We start from the raw sequence: 19416 nt of genomic DNA, 5'->3' as shown, positions 1-19416 counted from the left end.
TGCTGTGATTTACAAGATTTTTATTTAATGGCACCCTGTTCTTTCAGTTTGGCTAAGTTCAGATGCTTTAGCTACTTTTTTTGGTTTGTTTTGGTGTTTGTGGGTTTGGAGGTGAAAGGATAGTGAGGAGTAATGAGTGCTTTAACTTTATGGTTCTTGTTTGTTTTTTATTTTAAAACTAGAGGCTCATTGCACAAAGATTCGTGCAAGAATAGGCCTTCCTTCACCTGGCTGCTGGCACTGGTTTTCCTCCGGCACCCAGGACCCAGGCCTTTGCTCCGGCCGGAGTCTTCACTCTGGCCGGCGGGGAACCTGCAGTCTTCACTCCCGGCCTGAGTGCTGCCAGCAAAGACTGCAAGCTCCCAGGCCTCGTCTTCGCTCGCGGCGCTCAGGCTGGGAGCTTGCAGTCTTTGCTCCTTGCTCGAGCGCCACTCCTGTAGCTCCCTCCGCCCCCCCACCCCCACGCCCTCCTCCTCATAGCAGGTGTCCCACCCAGCCCGGCTGCTCCACGCCTGTGTATGCAAATTAACCCGCCATCTTGGTTGGGTTAATTTGCCTACTCCTGATTGCATGGTGGGTGTCACGGAGGTACGGTCAATTTGCATCTTTCTCTTTTATTAGTGTAGAACATATTTGTATTGATTTGAGGGAGGAAGGGAGAAGGGGAGGGAGAGAGAGAGAGAAACATTAATGATGAGAGAGAATCATTGATCAGCTGGCTCCTGCACATGTCCTATTGGGAATCAAGCCCTCAAACCAGGCATATGCCCTGACCAGGAATTGAACTGTGACCTTCTGATTCATAGATCAACACTCAACCACTGAGCCACACTGGCAGTGCTTGTTCGTCTTATAAGACCCTAACATTTCCTGGTTTGCTTCTTCTCCCCTTTACTACTCCATTGCTAACAGGAGTTTTTCACTTTCTTTTCTCTCTATGTGTTTCTTATGGGAAGGCAGCCTGAGCGCCCCCAACCTGCATTCCGATGCATATGCTTGCTAGCCCCAATCCCCTTTCCGCTTGTGTCCTAGTTAGCCTTGCAGAACCTGTTTATCTGCAGGGGACATAAAAAGCCCCCACAGATTAACTGCTGGCGCAAGCTAGCCTGGGCAATTGGTTGTAATCTCACTTCCCCCATTCCAACCCATGGGGGCTGCAAAGCCCATGAAAAGTGTGGAAGCCTGATTCATATTTGGGAGACAAAGAAACTAAGGGGATAAAAGGGAAAGCCTCTCCCCCCCCCCCCCCCCCCCCACATTCCTGCATTCGGTGCTCAGGCTTTGGAGACTGACTCCCCTGAGTCACCACACTAGTGCATCTGCAAATAAAAGAGTTTTTCCTGAATCTTCTGAGTGCCTGTTGTGTTTTCTGGTCACCTGGTAATTTCTGCAACACTTACACTGCCCCTTTAAATTCATGCCCATGGTGCTTTTTAAAGTTCTTTTCCTGAGATTTTTGCTCTGATCTGTTTATATACTTTTTACTGTTTTCAGATATATAGGACTTAGGCTCTCAGGCAATAGTTTTAGAGCAATTTAATTCTCTGGTCTATCTTTTCAATATTTCTGTGTCTGTCTGTGTGGTATAGGTAGGGTGCCAGGAGAGGTCATGTGATGAGAGTTGGTAATGTCTCTCTTTTATTTAGAATTATTTTGAAATTTTGCTTCTCTTTTATTTAGAAATAGAAACTAATGGTCACAGTGAAGTTTTGGAATCATTACTTTATTCAAGCCATGCTTATGATTGATTTCTTTAAAATTGTGTGCCCCATATCTGTTTTTTTCTTCTTTCCTTACTATTTCCTTTCAAAAAGCTTTTACTATCTAGATTTTCATTCTCTCCAAGTATTTTTGTCTGTATATTAATTGACTGGCTAGTTAAAAATGTTGCATTTCAAATAACTTAATATTGTTTTCTCTATTTTTACTGTGCTAGTCAAAGATCTAGAATTCTTAACCTTATTTTCCTTTTTATTAAAGCCTTAAAGGCAAAGAAACAAATGTAAAATGTAGCTAGGGTTAGCCTGTTTCTTCTGAGTTTACTATTATTAATTATATTTTAAAAATATAATTGCTTAATACATGAACAATACATAGATACTATTGGAAAAATTGAAAATTACATAAAAGCAACAAAGGAGAAAGTCACTTATAATCTTAACTACAACTTTTGTGTGGCATTTTGGTATATTTTCTTATAGTCTTTATTTTTCTGCCATGCTTATGTGTAAACATGCTTACATATATATCACTTTTTCTTACACTATTTTGGGTTACATGTATCTTAAAATTTTTGAAACCTATGAATGAGAAAAAAATACATAAAAGTTAGACAATTTATATGTATTTTCGAGGCGGGGATGTGTGTCAGGATTTAGCCTATCAGCATGGATCTTTTTCATTTATTATCATGTGTTGTTGAACCTTCTTATTTTAGATCTTGTTCTACTGCTGTAAATCTAGTTAGATTGTTTCTTTTCATTGATAAGATGAAAAAAATAAAGTACCTCATATGATCTAGTTTCTGCCTACTTCTTGTCCCTCACTTTACATGCTTTCTCACATCTACCCTACTCTCCAGCCACACTGAAAAAACGAAATTGCAGCTGCTATAGTTTGCCATAACTGCTTGCCCTCATATTTATTACCCTAGCTGTTTTACTCTTTGCCACGTTATCTGACATACTATTTATTTAAACTTCTAAGGTATAAGTTCCTACTGGAAGTCCCTGCATAACATCTTCATTGGCTAAATTAGGTGCTTTTTCTTTGCTCTCTGCATATTGCTGTTATGGAACTATGTGCTTGGTATTTCTTTTTAACCCTCACCTGAGGATATGTCCATTGATTTCTGAGAGGGGGAGAGAGGGAGGGAGGGAGACAGAAAATGGATTAGTTGCCTCCTGTATGTGTCCTGACTGGGAATTGATCTTGTGACCTTTCAGTGTATGGGATGGTGCTCCAACCAACTGAGCCATCCGATCAGAGCTGGAACTCTGTTTTAAGTATTTGTTTTCATGCCTTTTTGCTATAAAACTATGAACTTTTTCAGAGGCATAGCTCACATATATAAGGTGTTCAGTAAATGTTAATGGACCTCCATTTAATCCTAACACTATGAAAATAATTTTTCTTAAGGAAGCAGGCATATATTGGTTTTTCATAGAGTTGTGACTTTTCCCCCCAATTCAATCACTTTATTAAAATTTATTTAAAAAGCAAGGAATTATTAACACAAAATTCAAATTAGTAGTTACTGAAGATGAGAACTGGTTGTACTTGAAAATTTGAAAAAATACCTGAGAAACTTTAATGATAATATAATTCTTTTCCTTAAATTACACTATATTATATAGTGGGTTGTTATTTTTCTATTACATTATGTAATAGTATTTTTTTGTTATTTGTTCTATTATATCATGTAGTAATATAATAGGGATTAATTTATATAAAATATTTCTTAATTTTTCCAACTGGACTTTCTTGCAGATAGGTTTTAGAATTATTTTGTTCAGCTTACAATCAGATGTTGGTATTTACTATTGGAATTTCTTTATTCTTATAAGGTAACTTGGGAGGAATTGGCCTCATTTTAATAGTATTTCCATTCAGGGATAGATTCCCATTTTTTCAAATTTTCATTTTATGTTTTTAGTACAATTTTAAGTGTATTTATTTTTTATTTTAAAGTGAGGCAAGAAGCCATTGGAGCTGATAAATAAGACTTTGAGCCCTGGGGGATGCCACAATATAGAATAGCTTATCTATGTGATAAACTAGTAACATATTCTATTCAGATTATAAAATGTAGGTTGGTAAAACTTGGAAGTGTTTTTATAAAAGATGTACTGTTTGTTGAAGTTGTCAATCTGCCATTTATCTAATGATTGTCACAGAAAATTTATAAGAACAACCTTTTTTAAAAAATGTGTGGCTTAAATGACACCTTAGGGATGATGAGGGAGATGGCTAAACAGTGTTTAATCTAGATCTCTGTGATGTGGATTAAGATATCTTCCAACAACCTGACTCTAAAAGGGATATAGCAAGGCACAAGGTTTGATTGTATGTGCGTGCCAGAATCTAATGACCAAACTATTACTTCTGTTACCTCACAATTTCTTTCAAGCTACTAATAATGCTTTTTTAAAATTTGGAACAATATTTTTCTTATTCTACTCACTTGCAAAAGCAGTTTGGCTCATGAAATTTAAACAACTGAAATGCTGGCCCTTGGTTTGTCAATAATTGGCAGCTCAGTTACAGGATGAAGTATAGCTGCCCAGATTTAGAAGAAACAAGTGGAATAGGAAAAAAGAGAAGGGTGAGTGGGTAGATTCTTGGTTTCCTGATGTTTCCACTCAGAAGTACAAAATGCTCTGAAAGAGGAATGGACTTTTGGGAAGGCAACGCCTTTGACTGCCTTTAATCCTGAGTAGCAGTCTCAGTTTCCTACTTATCCTGGCGTACATGCCTGTTTTCTATTGTGGAATGTGTTGAGGAAAGCAGCAGATGGGTGTCAGCACTTTGAGGTTAGGCTCTAATGAGAGGCCGCTTAGTTGAGAGTGAATCAAGTTATGGTTTATAACACAAGATGTTAGTATTTCACAGTTGCTAACACTGGGAAAGCCAAATTGTGCGACTTATTGAACAGATAGTTTAAGAATAGTGTCTTTTTTATGTATTCTGTCCCACCAAACAACAGACTTTTCTGACTAGCCTGGTTCCATTTTTCACCTTCATGTTAGAATATAGCTTCTTGCAGTAGTATACCTCCCTGCCCCACTTTTCTCCACTATATCTTTTGTAAAAGTTGTTGTACCAATTACATTACTGTTGGCACATTATGAGAGTTCCAGATGTTCTATGTCTTTGCCAGTACTGGATATTGTCAGACTTTTTATTTTTATTAATTCTCTTGGGCATATAGAGGTATTTCATTGTGGTTTTAATTTACACTTCCCTGATTAGTAATGGCCATTTGATTGTGGTCTTTTCTAAGTACCCACTCAAATCTCTTGCTTAGTTTTCTATTGGATTATATGTCTTTTTGCTGTTAATTTGCAAGGGTTCTATATAGTTTCTGTTTAGGAGTTCTTTGTTTGCTCTATGTGTTGTGAAGATCTTCTTCCATTCTGTAGTTTGCCTTTTTGCTTTTAAATGGGGTTCTTAATGAGCAGGAATGACTAATTTTAATATAGCTCAGCTTATTAATCTTTTCCTTAATTGGATTTGCTTTTTGAGTCCTCTTTTTTTTAAAGAAACCTCTGTCTATCCTAAGCTAATGAAGATGTTCTTCTAGATTTTTTAAAAAAAGCTTTGCTTTTTACCTTTAGATTATAATTCATCTGGAGTTGATTTTTGTGTGTGGTATGAGATAGGCTCACATTTTTTTGTTTTTTCTCATGGATATCCATTTGATTTACTATTACTTATTGAAAAAACCATTCTTTGTCATAAGTCAAGTATTCCTATATGTATGGATCTGTTTATGAATTCTTTATTCTGTTCTATTGCTCTACTTGTTTATTCTTGCTTCAATACTACCTTGTTTTATGTAATGTACTGGTAAATTTTAAAAAGTCTTGATAATCTGGTGGGGTAAATCTTTAAACTTTTTCCTTTCAAAATTATCTTGGTTATTCTTGAATCTTTGCATATTCATATGACATGCAGATTATCAATTCCCACAAACAAATCTGCCAGGATTACAATTGAAATTATATTGAATTTGAAAATGAATCTGGAGAGAACATCTTTATAGCAAAAAGTCTTCAAATCCAGAATATCATGCCATTTATTGAACTAGTTTTTAAGGCCTAGAAAATATTAATTTAATCTCTAGTTAAACAAGTCAGATTAAGGATTACTTGGGGCTGGCGGGGAATGATAGGGAAGGTACTACAGGGAAGTGTAGAGATGAGTACATGCATCTATTAAAACTTAAAAAATTCTACACTTAAAATGGAATCAATTTATCATCAATAAAGTCAATATTTAAAAAGAGAACCACTCAAACACACTAAAATGGCTGAAATTAAAATGACTAACAACACCAAATGATGGTGAGGATTTAGGAGGACTGGAACTCTCATACATTGCTGATATGAATGTAAAATGGTACAACTACTTTGGGAACAGTTTGACAGTTTTATATAAACTTAAACACACACTTACCATACAATCCCACAGTTCCACTCAGGAATTGGCTCAATAGAAATAAAAACGTATGTCTGCCAAACACTAGTACTGCTTTCCATTTATCCTTTAATTTTAGTTGAGACATTTAGTTGTTTCATCCAGGAAGCTTCTCTGAGACTTCCTCAACTCTTGATTGCGTAGCTCTTCTTTGGCCTCTTAGCATCATTCATTTAACAAATAATCATTGAGTGTCTTTTATGTGCTGAAACTGTGTTAGCCAATGGGATTAAGAGGTGAACAAAGTTGATATCATTTCTTCCATCATGGAACTTACAGTCTAGTGAGAAAGGCAGGCATAAAACAAATAATCACCAAATAAGTAATTAGCATTTATATGAAGGAATAGTACAGGGTTTTATGAGAGTAAACCTGCTTAAATGAGGGTTGATCAAAGAAAAAAAATTAAAAAGTATATTTAACAAGAGCTCTTATGATTATTAAGATGTAGGCAGACAAAGAATGGGGAAACCGCATTGCAAAAGATAAAGTATTTTCAAAGGCTCTAATTAAGAAATAAAAGAACTTGATGTCTCTGAGGAATGAAATTTTGATTGTAGTATTAGCTCATTATACAGATGAGGAACCTGAGGCTCTTCGGCTCAGTGAATGTAGAATATACTAAGGTCATCAAATTAATAAATGGGTGAGTCTAGATTCAGACTTTGAATTTTATAAATCCTTAGTGTTCTTTCCATTATACCTTGGCATTCCCTAGTGAAAATTTGTACAAAATCTCTCCAAACTATGGTACTTTGTTTCTTTTCCAATACCATAGAACATTCTCTTACCATTTTCTATTTTTTAGCAAAGTAGGTATTGTATGTGGAACTATTGCTCTCAACAGAAAAGGGATAATTGACCTGGCACTAGGCAGAGATGCTTCCATTCAATTTGTGGCTTTGAAAACTGATTTTAGCATTCGACTCAAAGGAGTAATTGAGCCTCCAGAGTTGTCAGGGCTATGGCATCTGCTGTACATATTAATCTGTGAATTTCTTTATTTGTGTGTGTTGTGTGGGTGTTTCTTTTCTTTTTTTTTTTTTTTTTGCCAGTAGGGCATTACAACTTTCAAACTTCATAGCAAGCATCTTATACTCTACTTTATTTCCATTCAACACTGTAACATTGTAAACTTGACCCACCTCTATCAAATATTCAAGTTAATATTTTACAAAATACATAAACTCCTTTTGGTGGTTGATTTCCAGGTAGCTGATAAAACATTGAAGTGTTAGCTTCTTTTCTTTTCCATTTTGATGTGTACATAGATGGGGAAAGGGAGGGAAAAAGTTGTTATGATGCAAAGATGATATTGGATAGGTCATTATTTTCCTCCCGACAATCTTCTCTATTACCCTGCAGTGAACTGCCCACAATCTAGGATGTAACAGCCTGCTTGCTTAGAACTTCCATATCATGTCACTTTTGTGCAATGTTGTAAGTAATTGGTGACTTGTTAGCTTAGAGACCAATTTTAGGAATCCTATCTAATAAAGAGGGAATATGCTAATTGACCACCACACCCTCACAAAGATGGCAGCACCCACAGGCCAATATGGAGGAAATATGCTAATTGCTGCCACGTCCTCAAAGATGGCGGTGCCTAGTCCCCTCAGCCCTGCCAGGGTGGCAGGTGCGTGGCATGGATGGGCCCGCCCCTAGGTGGGTCTGGCTGCTCCGCGCGCCTGCCTCTGGAGTCCCCCAGCCCCTCAGCCCCCCAGCTGCCCAGGGCCAGCCCGAGGCGCAGGCAAGCCTCAGATGGCAGCTGCCCAGCTGCCCAGGGCTGCCCGAGGCTCAGGTAACCAGGGCCAGCTGAGGCTTGCACTGCTAGCAGTGGCAGCAGCAGAGGTGTGATGGGGGCATTGCCTTCCCCTGATCACCGGGTTGCCTCCTGCCCCTGAGGGCTCCCGGACTGTGAGAGCGGGCAGGCTGGGCTGAGGGACCCCCCTCAAGTGCATGAATTTTCATGCACCGGGCCTCTAGTGTTTTATATAAGGAAACTTCCCCAGTGGTGCTCCTGCCTCCTTTTGTGATCTGATAAAATCACGGTGTTGTGTTTATCAAAGAACTTTTGCCCCTATGCTTTTCCCTTTTAAATGTTCTTAAAAAAAAAATATATATATATATATATATCTCAGAGAGGAAGGGAGAGGGAGGGAGAGATAGAAACATTAATGATGAGTGAGAATCATTGATTGGCTGCCTCCTACACGCCCCCCACTGGGGATCGAGCCCACACCCAGACATGTGCCCTGACAGGGAATCAAACTGTGACCTCCTGTTCTTGGATTGACGTTCAAACCTTGAGCCACACAAGTTGGGCCCCTTTTAAATGTTCTTTAAAAAAACCCACATGATTATAACATGAAAGAATGAATTAATTCCTGAGCTAATTTTAAAAATTCTTATTGGAACTTTTCATTTGTGATTTTATATCTTGTTCTTTTCACCCTGAGGAAGAAAATAATATTTAAAAAATTACATAAAGGTACTGAGTTTACTTATTTTGACATCCTTAAGCATTGGTTTTGTGGGTGTATTACTTGAATGAGGACTGTGGAATTAAGCTTTTTTTTAACTCAAAATTTGGGGGTATTATTATACCAAACACATGTTTTAAATTTTTTCTAAAATAAGGTTTTATTATAGAGAAAGAGAGAAAAAATTCATAGATAATATTTTGTATCATTAAGGAAACATTTACTATTTTCTTTAGACTTTTCAAAATATATTTCTCTTAAAATGTTCACCACCCCACTGCGACCTACCTGTGAACAATTTTTTGTTTCTTTAAATGGCCTTCTCTGTTTTCTGTTTGCAGGCAGCTATCAATGGTGTAATACCCCAGGAAAATGGCATTCTACAAAGGTATGTTATAAGGTGTTTAAAGGTAAGATGGGAATTTAGCAAAGCAAAAAGGAGACATTTGTTAATTTTTTGGTTTCACTTTTTGGTAGAGCATTTCACCTTTGGTGTATAAGTTCATTTTAATATAGTTACTATTCTTTCAGATATTTCTTGTTAGTTATATTTGCTAAAGTCTCAACTTTCAACCATATAATGTTATTTCAGATTGTGTGATATTTTTAAAGGTGGTTTTATTTTTTTTTTGAGAAAGCTTTTCAAGATCATCGCCTAATTATAAGATGAAGGAACCAAATCCTTTAAACCATTGGTAGTGAGAAAACAATACATGGTTCAATAGTGTCAGAGCATGGCTATCACCTACCTATACAGGCTTTATCTCCAACTTCACTACATTCTTTTCTTTCTTTCTTTTGGTTTCTAAATTAAGCACATGATAACTTGACATAATTTCAGTAAGTCCTAAAAATGAAACTTCCCAGAGCACTGAACTTCTTTACCTGAAGAATCCAGCATTGACATGTGGAATGGTCTTCGTGGTTTTGTGTCAGCGCCAGAAGGTAAAATTGGAAGATGATGCCAAGAGATCTATAATTGCTACAAAATAACTTTTTAAATTAAAAATACACTCATAACTTTTCTCTCCTTAAAATTGGAGACTCTAGTTTTAGATTAAAAGAGCACTCTATAAAGTCATAGGAGGTAAAACCATTCCCCCTTCCAAATGTAGTTTAATTGCTTGACATCCCCTCCTCCCTTTTCTCAATTCAAACTTTGGCTTGAATTTTGGTGGCTGGGATTTCTAAGTCACTGAAGCGTGATCTGCTAAGTGCAGATGAGGCAAACAGAAACAGCAGACTAGAAATGAGGTTGTTTTGGAGAGGAAGAAAAGTGCTGTTGCAAAAACATAAAAAAATTCACAAGGAGCAGCAAAACGTACTATACTTATAGGAAACTGTGTATATTTAGAAAGGAAGCAAAATTCTGTTTGATACCTGTATCACCTTTTGATTAATGGTTTTTAGGTGAAAGCAATGATAAATGGATCTATCCTTTACCCGTTTTTAAAAACTGTCAGAGTTTCATCCAGAGTAAACATAGCTCATTTCCAAAGCCTGTGCTTAATTTTTTGTTTGATCTTTTTTTTTTTGCTTCAAAAGCATTTAATCCTAACCTTGTCTAGAAAGCAAACCAGATGATTATAGGAGCCTCCTTCATGATCTTTTTTTCTTCTTGGTTTAGAAAGTTTTAGACTGCAAAATATGCTCCAGTTTTATTCTTGAGTAAATATTATTTTGTTTTTTGTGCCAAAATTTTTGCTTGCTAAGCCCTTGTGGATTCAGCTGCTGGGTTCTGAGTACATACTGGATATATCTTACATTTAATGGTATTTGCTATGGATGAACGAACTATAGAAATTCCCTTATCCCTGGAAACATCCCATCTCCCTTGTTGCCGGTGATACTTTTTGCTTAATATATTTTATAACTAGAGATTTATAAGTGAATTGATTACTATGTAATTGGTTACTATGATATTTGGGCTATAACTTTCATCAGTGTGGGTTGTTTTTGTTTGCTTGTAAAATGAAAGGAATTAATGATGTCCACAGAAGAAAGTCAGTTGTGTCTAGTTACAGTCTTCAACTATTTTCCTTCCTACTAACTTTTCTTCTTCAGCTTTGAAACCACCGTGGATTCGATATAACTGAAAATTATTCTGTATGGAAAATGAAAGAGGGCTCTTTGCACTTACTCATAGGTTTAATACTGAAAGTAGAAGACAGTGCTAGGAATGGTATATGTTGGCAGTTAAAAGGATATTTGTATTGTATGTTTGATATTTATAGTAAAGTTGAGTGTAGTCTGTGAATACAAGTGAATCATAATTTGTCAGTTTATACATTAACAGAGAGAGTTACTAAAAAGAGTTTAAACAAACAAACAAAAAAAGAATTATGTTTGGAGGGAGAAGAGCCCAATCCCTCTGCTTTATAAATTTTTTTTGTAATCAGATATTTGTGTGAATTTAAAAGTGGGAATATGGTTTTTAATGTATCCGTAAAGTTTACGGGCAAAGAAACAACTTTTTTAAGAAAATAATTTTTTATTGATTTCAAGAGAGGAAGGGAGAGGGAGAGAGAGATAAAAAACATCAATGATGAGAGAGAATCATTGATCGGCTGCCTCCTGTACGCCCCACACTAGGGATTGAGCCCGCAACCCTGGTATGTACCCTGACTGGGAATCGAACCGTGACCTCCTGGTTCATAGGTCGATGCTCAACCACTAAGCCAAGCCGGCTGGGCAACAACATTTTTTTTTAATGTTTAATTTATTGTGCTAGATAATTGACATATTTTTCCTTATTTAATACAGTACCATTACAAACGTTAAGAGATAAATGTATTCGTTTAGCATAGATGAGGAAACTCAAGGTTAGAGGGTGTACATAAACTCATTCAAGGTCACAAGTGTAGTAGGTAGTGAAGTCTGGATTGTTATCTTTTAAAAGCCATACTCTTTCTTTTATACCACTCTGTCCTAAGCCAGTCATGTCACAACTTCTGTGTTAAGATTTTTTTACATTGGGTAAAAAAGTTGAAATTTAATACATGTATATAACACCTTTCTCCCACAGCTTTGTTTTTACAGTTATTATTTTAGTTGTAAGCAAGTAAAGGCAGATTATTATCCCTCATTTTACAGGTAGAAAGAATAAGGCATGAAGTGACCTGGCCCAGATGATACAGCCTGATGTTGATGGAGTCAGGAATATAAGCAAGTCTTCTGCCTCACCCTCCAAGGCTTATTTCACTAGACAATATGTTTCTAATAAAACATATTTATAAAGTGTGTAACTTATGCAGTCACAAATGTAAATCATTCATTTAGTCAGTCATAAACACCTAGTGAGTACATATATAGCTATTACATCTTGGTATAATATTTTACATATTTAGCATATTGTCCAAAGTCTCTTTAAAAATTATTTTTGGAGATAGTTATTGTTAGAAAGAAGTGCTAATGAATTACAAGTAATTTCTAAAAGAGAGCCGATTATATGTTTTCTAAAATTTTATGAGTTAATAGTTTAATTTTACTCATTAACTAAATGGGTGGTACTTATCAGTTCATATTTATTTTATTACCCAGACAGGTGTACTGTATATTTTTTTGTCTATTGTTTAATTCATTGAGAAAACCTAGAGAAGACAGGACTTGTTTTCAAACCTTGACCATTATGCTTTCAGAATATATAAATGTCAATGTTTTCTGATTTAGAAAACATCCATTTTGGCTGATTAGTTTCTATTTATTGTCTTCTCTGGTGCCCATTTAAAATATTTGATTCTTTTCTGAAGACAAGTTTATCTTTTAAACATGTATTTTTTTGTACCTAGAGATTTTACCATGAGATGTACTTTTAAAAATTGAAATAAACAAGTGCAGAGTTCCTGTTTACTTTGCTGTTGTTCACTGCCTTCCAAGGACCTGTGTGGGTTGTAGAGGAAAGTTGAGTAAGGATAAAAATACTCCTGTAGTTGAAGATTAGGTCTAAAATAGATTTCTCTATAGATTTTCCCTTACCAATCAGTGTCCTTTTAAAAATTATTTAAAAATTTTAAAAATTTATTTTAAGTTACGGTTTACATTTTAAATTCTTGATTAATTAGAAAAGAATATTGAGAAGGTCAAATTAAAGGATGGTAGTCTTCATCTTATAATGAAAAATCTTAAAAATACTTTTTTTGGGTCAACAATTTTGGATGCCCTTGCACTATTTGGATGCCATTGAACATTAGTGAAAGCTGATAGGTTCATTCATTAACTAATAGTCTCTCTCTTTTCCTTTCAGTTTTTTTGATTGCTAGTGAAAAACTCTAGTTAAATTCATTATCTTTTCTAGATTCTGAAATGGAGTAGTTATAGCCCGTAAGCAAATTTCTCAAGTGATAACTTAAAAAAAAAACCCTCTTTGTGGCTGACAATCACACCCAGTAGCCTTCTCTGATTAGAAATGTTAAGTTATTTCCTAAAGTTAGGGTTTGGTAAAGAGGAAAAAAGCATACTAGGAACTTCAGAGGGAATTTCATATAGGAAATCTGTTACACAGATATGGAGCAGGTTGAAAGAACAAAAAGGGGATACCAATACAATCCAGATATAATGACTCCAGGAAACACTGGACCACCAGGGCCAGATGGAGGTGGGTTCTGCTGGTCAACAAGGAAGGGAACCTAGGGCTAGAGTAGACTTGCAGTTGCAGCATCCTCTGAGAAGGGTGATAGAGCTAGGACTGTGTAGAGTCCAAGGCACCCACTCCAGGAGGCCTGCTCCAGGACAGGTCTGCCTGGGAGAGACCCCTGCTCACCACTGAAGGTCACAAAGTCCCTCCTAGTACTGGTGGGGAAAAAGAAAACAGGTTGGGAGAAGTTGAGGTTAACAGAACTTTGAATTTCAGAGGAAGGGCCCTAGGAATTTGGCCCCAGACATATGAGAAAGAATTCCTCCTTAGCTGATACTTGTACATCTGACAGGATGCAAAAGCCTTTTTTTTTTTTTAAAGTATTGAACGAAGTTAGAAGGTAACACCAGTGGCTGATGCTGGAACAAAATCAGATGCCATTATTATGGTGCTATCACTTCTAGTGTGATGCAAACTGTAAGAAGAGAAGTGTGTGTGTGTGTGTGTGTGTGTGTGTGTATAGCGCACACACACACACACATGCGTGCTGCTATAGCCCTTGTTTCTGTTACTGGTCATAAGGCCATGGTAGATATTTACCAGTTTCTTCTTCCACTATTTATTCTATATTTCCTCTGCCAGCACCTCAAATACTCAAGATTCTTTACCTGGTGGGACATCTCAAACATTCATTCTTGAAGAATTAGAATCCTCAGTGGTTCTGTCTTAAAAAAAAAAAAAGGTTATAGTTTTCCATTAACACTTACTATTGGACATGCCACAGAAAATAGTCCATTCTGTAGCAGCAGCCTATTTTTTTTCTTGGTAATCAGGACCAGTCATTCCAGCTAGTACTTCCTTCCTCCTTTGCTAGTTGATTCAGTAGCATGAGGGTACAAAGTGGCCAAGGGACATTCTTAAATTCTAATTCAGTGGGATAACTGTGAAAACATTACATACCTGGGAACTATGATCTCTGAACCACTTAAGCAAAAGTTTGGTAAGTTATTAGGCATAATAGGAGGAACCACCACCACTTAATTCTCATACCCATGTTTTCTGGAAGCATGAGAAATACCACTGTGTTTAGTCAATGATGAAAGCATATACCTCATCCTTTCAGGTGGAACACCAAGCTTTGAGGGTGTTGTCTCCCAACCTGTGCCATAACTCTTAAGCAGGTCATTCCACTGTTCTATCAAGCTAGTTCTGGTATATGCAAGTGATACTAGTGCTACACTTATTTGGCTGTGAAATGAATTCCTGGGTTAGAACCAGTGTTGTGTTGGAAGCCAGAGAGCAATAAGGCATTCTCTAAATGCACTAGAGGCCCAGTGAATGAAATTCATGCACTGGGGGGACGGGGGGTGGTGGTGGTGTGTTCATCAGCCCAGCCTGTACCCACTCCAATCTGGGACCCCTCAGGGGATGTCCGACTGCCGGTTTAGGCCTGATCCCTCTCACAATCCAGGACTGCTAGATCCTAATCACTTGCCTGCCTGCCTGCCTGCCTGCTTGCCCCTAACCACTTCTGCCTGCCAGCCTGATTGCCCCCCTGATAGCTCCCCTGCCAGCCTGAATGACGCCTAACTGCTCCCCTGCCGGCCTGAATGCCCCCAACTGCCCTCTCCTGCGGGCCCGGTCGCCCCCAACTGCCCTCCCCTGCAGGCCCGGTTGCCCCCAACCGCCCTCCCCTGCCGGCCTGGTCGCCCCACACAGCCTGCTGTTCGGTTGTTACTGTGAGGGCGTCCTGACCAATTTGCATATTACCCTTTTATTAGTACAGATGATTGGTGGTGCTGGCAGAAGAATTGCTGCGAGGGAAGTCAATTTCATATCCAGAAAACTCTTTTTAAGTGAGAACATATTGCCTCCTCCATGCTAGAAATGATCCATTACCAGATTCCTGAGAAATGGTTCCATATTTGTCTTTTTGTTTGCATTTTAGGCAGTAGTTTCCCTAGCCAGATACAGACTTAGTGATGGGGAGTTGATGTTATACCTATGCCTAACCTCCTTTTTTGTTAGCATGGCACATTGTACATAAATATGCTGAGCAGACCTGGGATAGTAAGGGGAAAAAGTTGACTGACATCAACAGAACAATGTCATCTTATTCATATTGAGAGCCCCTTTTTCAGTGGATAGCCTATAAACATTCACCTTTGAAACATATATATTAACCTTTTGTGTCCATTCTAAAAGATCCATTTTCATATTTCTTTCCTAGACTTTCCTTTTATTCTATTCAAGTCTTGATCAGCTGGCCAACTCATTAACTATCAATGTGGATATGTGCCACAGGATCTTTTTCCTTCTAAATGAAATGGTCAACCTGTGGCAGTTGGAGGCCTTTCTTTCCCTACTCTCTTTGATTGGTGCTGTAATGCTTTAGCAGCCTATTTTTTCAACCATTTTTCCCTTTCTCATTCCAAATATTTTTTTCTAAGTTAACTTAGTTATATTATCTAATAAAGAGGGAATATGCTAATTGACCCTCACGCTGTTGCAAAGATGGTAGCGACCACAGCCAATATGAGGGAATATGCTAATTGACTGCCCTGCCCTCAAAGATGGCGGCGCCCATAGCCAATGAGGGAATATGCTAATTGACTGTCATGCCCTCAAAGGTGGTGGCGCCCATAGCCACAAGGTAGCAGCGCCCAGTCCCCTCAACCCTGCTGGGGCAGCAGGCATATGACAAGGCCAGGCACGCCCACAGGCAGGCCCGGCTGCTCCGAGTGCCTGCCTCTGGAGTTTCCAGTCCCCTCAGCCCCCCAGCTGCCCAGGGCCGGCCTGAGTCGCAGGCAAGCCTCAGATGGTGCCTGCCCAGCTGCCCAGGGCCACCCGAGGCTCAGGTAACCAGGGCTGGCTGAGGCTTGCACTGCCAGCAGTGGCAGCAGCAGAGGTGTGATGGGGCATCGCTTCCCCTGATTGCCGGGTCTCCTCCTGCTTCTGAGGGCTCCCGGACAGTGAGAGGGGGCAGGCCGGGCTGAGGGACCACACCTCCCCCCAGTGCATGAATTTTCATGCACCAGGCCTCTAGTTATATGTACATCGATGGGAAGTGCAGGATACAACAACTGGTCTTTTACCCTGACATGCTTTTGACCATTGGACCGCAGAGACTTCACAAGGTGGCAGGTCCTTACATTTTTGTGGTATGTATCTTCTATTCTCTAGCATGCATGTGTCTTGCCAAACATCCAAGTAATGTACTTTATACTTCTGCTCTTCAGGACCAATCTACAGGTGATCAAGATCTCTCCAGACTAGATTATTATGACAAAGAGCAGGAGAGTTAGCATAATCTTCAAAAAAGTCAATGAAGATATATGGACTTTTATCCTGCTGGGTGAAGCAAAATGCTTGTCATAATGTTTGCAAGTTTTATGGAGAAAAACAAAGTATATGCAAGATCATTTGCTTCCTGTTGTCCCTCCCTATGTAATAACCCTATCTCCATGGATTTCTGGAAACCTATATGGGATGTCTACCAGTTATTGAGTCTTTCTTCCTTCCTTCCTTCCTTCCTTCCTTCCTTCCTTCCTTCCTTCCTTCCTTCCTTCCTTCCTTCCTTCCTTCCTTTCTTCCTTCCTAAAATATATTTTTATTGATTTCAGAGAGGAAGGGAGAGCAAGAGAGAGATAGAAACATCAATGATGAGAGGGAATCATTGATTGGCTGCCTCCTGCACGACCCCTACTGGGGACCAAGCCCACAACCTGGGAATGTGCCCTTGACTGGAATCGAACCTGGGATCCTTGAGTCCACAGGCTGAAGCTCTTTCCACTGAGCCAAGCCGGCTAGGGCAAGAGTATCTATTTCATTTATACATTCAGGCTCTAAGTGAAAAACTACAGGGTAGGTTGACAGATTGAACCCATTGTGGGTGGATTTGGGCCCAAATTTCATTTACCACCATAAACTTCAATTTATATCCCCAGAAATTAGAATCAATGTAGAATTAGCATCTAGTAATTCCCTGAAGATCTAGATTTTTTTTTTTTTTTAAATCAGGACACAGAGACTCTTGTAAATGGCTGTAGATCTCTGAGGGGAAGTCTTGGAGGAAAATTTACAATACATACATGTGACTCTGTTGCATTGTCTTTGGGGGCACCAGGGACTTTATGTCTGAACCAACTTGCGTTTGGAAACTGGGAGTGACTATGACTTTCCATTGTGGTTAGGGAAGTTAGGATTTAGAAAGTGAGATCTAGGGTTTCTACTGTATATAGATCAAGTAATATTTTAGTAGACTGATTTTTAATTTTGTTATTTAGAAATGCCATTTCATTTGATCACTACTAAAGATCTCTGCAGGTTAAACTCCATGATTGCCTCTTTTTGTCCATGCTATCCATTAACTAATTGTTTCCATCTTTTTCTTATTAAATTCTGCCATTTGATTTTTGCACTCTGAGATCTTATCACATTCACTAGAGAGTCTTTTTCAGTGGTGCCATGTCATTCCCAACCCAGAGAAGATAGCCAGTACAGGGTTTTTCAAGAATGCAGATTCCCTTACTAATGTATTTCTCAATACTTTACTGCAATATCCTCTGGGATCTCATGGACAATGTAGTAGGAGGATGTGTCTGTAATCAGGTTATACATGATAAATCTATTCGAGCATTTGCATTTTCTAAGCATCTGGATTTCTTCTACATTTTGTCAGGCAAGTTTGGGCATTTCATCCTCTGGAGTTTTAACTATTTTAACTATTCAATGGAGACTCCTTTGGGACTTAAGGTTTACTCATTGAACAAGCAAACTATTAGAGGTACTTGAAGCTGCTTAAGCAAACATGTTATTTGGCCCTATCCAGACTCACTTCAAATTCATTTTCATACCTAATTCCTAGATTGTTGTAGATGTAATTTATGAAAAATCTTATAATTATTTTTGGATATAGGCTTTCTTCTCAGTTAAGACATTGTATTTTTTTTTTTTTTTTTGGAGCATGCCTCGATCTGATTTTGGAGGTAATAGGAATGGTGGGGGTGGGTTTTGAGAGAAGGAATCCATTTCAAGGCAAGTGTTGCAGGTAAGGGTATTGACAGTTTTCAATCAAGAGGTGGGCTAACGTTTTCAGTCATGGGAGGAGAAGCTGCTTCTGCTTACAAAAGAAATTCAGAGAGACTCCAGGGATTCAGTATTCTAACCATTTGAGTCCACTCAGGTATCCCCATTTCACATCTTAGGGTCCCACTCCTTCCAAAACAGTGCCTTAACTTTTACAAAAGAGACTTAAAAATTGTATATTCAACTTTCATTGTAATTATGCAAGCTGCAAAATTAAAATTTGGGTCTAATTCTCAACAGGAGCATACCTGTGATTACAGAAATAAGAAACTTTTTTGTTTGTTTTGTTAATCCTTACCCGATGATATTTTTCCATTGAGTTTTAGACAGGGTGGAAGAGGCAGGGAGAGACACACAGAGAGAAACATCAATGTGAGAATGACACATCAATTGGTTGCCTCCCACATGTGCCCCAGCCCTGATTGGGGTGGGGACTGACCCTGCCATCAAAGTATATGCCCTTGACCAGAATCAAACCCGGGACCTTTCCACTGAGCCAAACTTGCTAGGGCAGAAACTTTTTAAAGGGCCACTTCAGAAGCTCTGTAACTTTCTTATCATGACTTGAAGTGAAAGTTAAAACTCCTAAATATGCCATTTTCTTCTGTAGGCTCTCCATTAGAGTCAGAAGCAGCCAGCCCACAATCTTTGTTTTCATTATTACCACCATAATGTTCGAGTCAAATCATCATTTGTTCTCCTTAGGCACTTGTTTCAAAGGCATGTGATCATAATCCTATATAATAAAGAGGTAATATGCAAATTGACCATCACTCCAACACACAAGATGGCCGCCGCCATGTGGTCAAAGATGGCCACTGCCATGTGGTCAAAGATGGCCGACCCCATGTGGACACAAGATGGCTGGCAGGGGAGGGCAGTTGGGAGGGACCAGGCCTGCAAGGGAGGGTAGTTGGGGGTGATCAGACCTGCAGGGGAGGGCAGTTAGGGGTGACTGGGCCAGCAGAGGAGGGCAGGTGGGGGCGACCAGGCCTGCAGAGGAGGACAGTTAGGGGGGGACCCAGGCCTGCAGGGGAGGGCAGTTGGGGGTGACCAGGCTGGCAGGGGAGGGCA

The 19416-nt window shown here is 38.6% G+C and overlaps 1 protein-coding gene across 1 annotated transcript in view; it reads left to right on the top strand.

Annotated features, from left to right (window-relative positions):
* FAF1 (Fas associated factor 1) overlaps positions 1-19416 on the top strand; it is a 354542-nt gene that overhangs the window by 45932 nt on the left and 289194 nt on the right. The window contains exon 3 of the mRNA XM_079776926.1: positions 9023-9069. Within this exon, the coding sequence (XP_079633052.1) occupies positions 9023-9069 (47 nt within the window). The remainder of the gene's footprint in view (positions 1-9022; positions 9070-19416) is intronic.

Source organism: Cnephaeus nilssonii, assembly GCF_951640355.1.
Source record: "Cnephaeus nilssonii genome assembly, chromosome: 7".
NCBI lineage: Eukaryota > Metazoa > Chordata > Mammalia > Chiroptera > Vespertilionidae > Cnephaeus > Cnephaeus nilssonii.
Note: the sequence above shows the minus strand (reverse complement) of the source record. Positions and strands in the feature narration are given on the sequence as shown.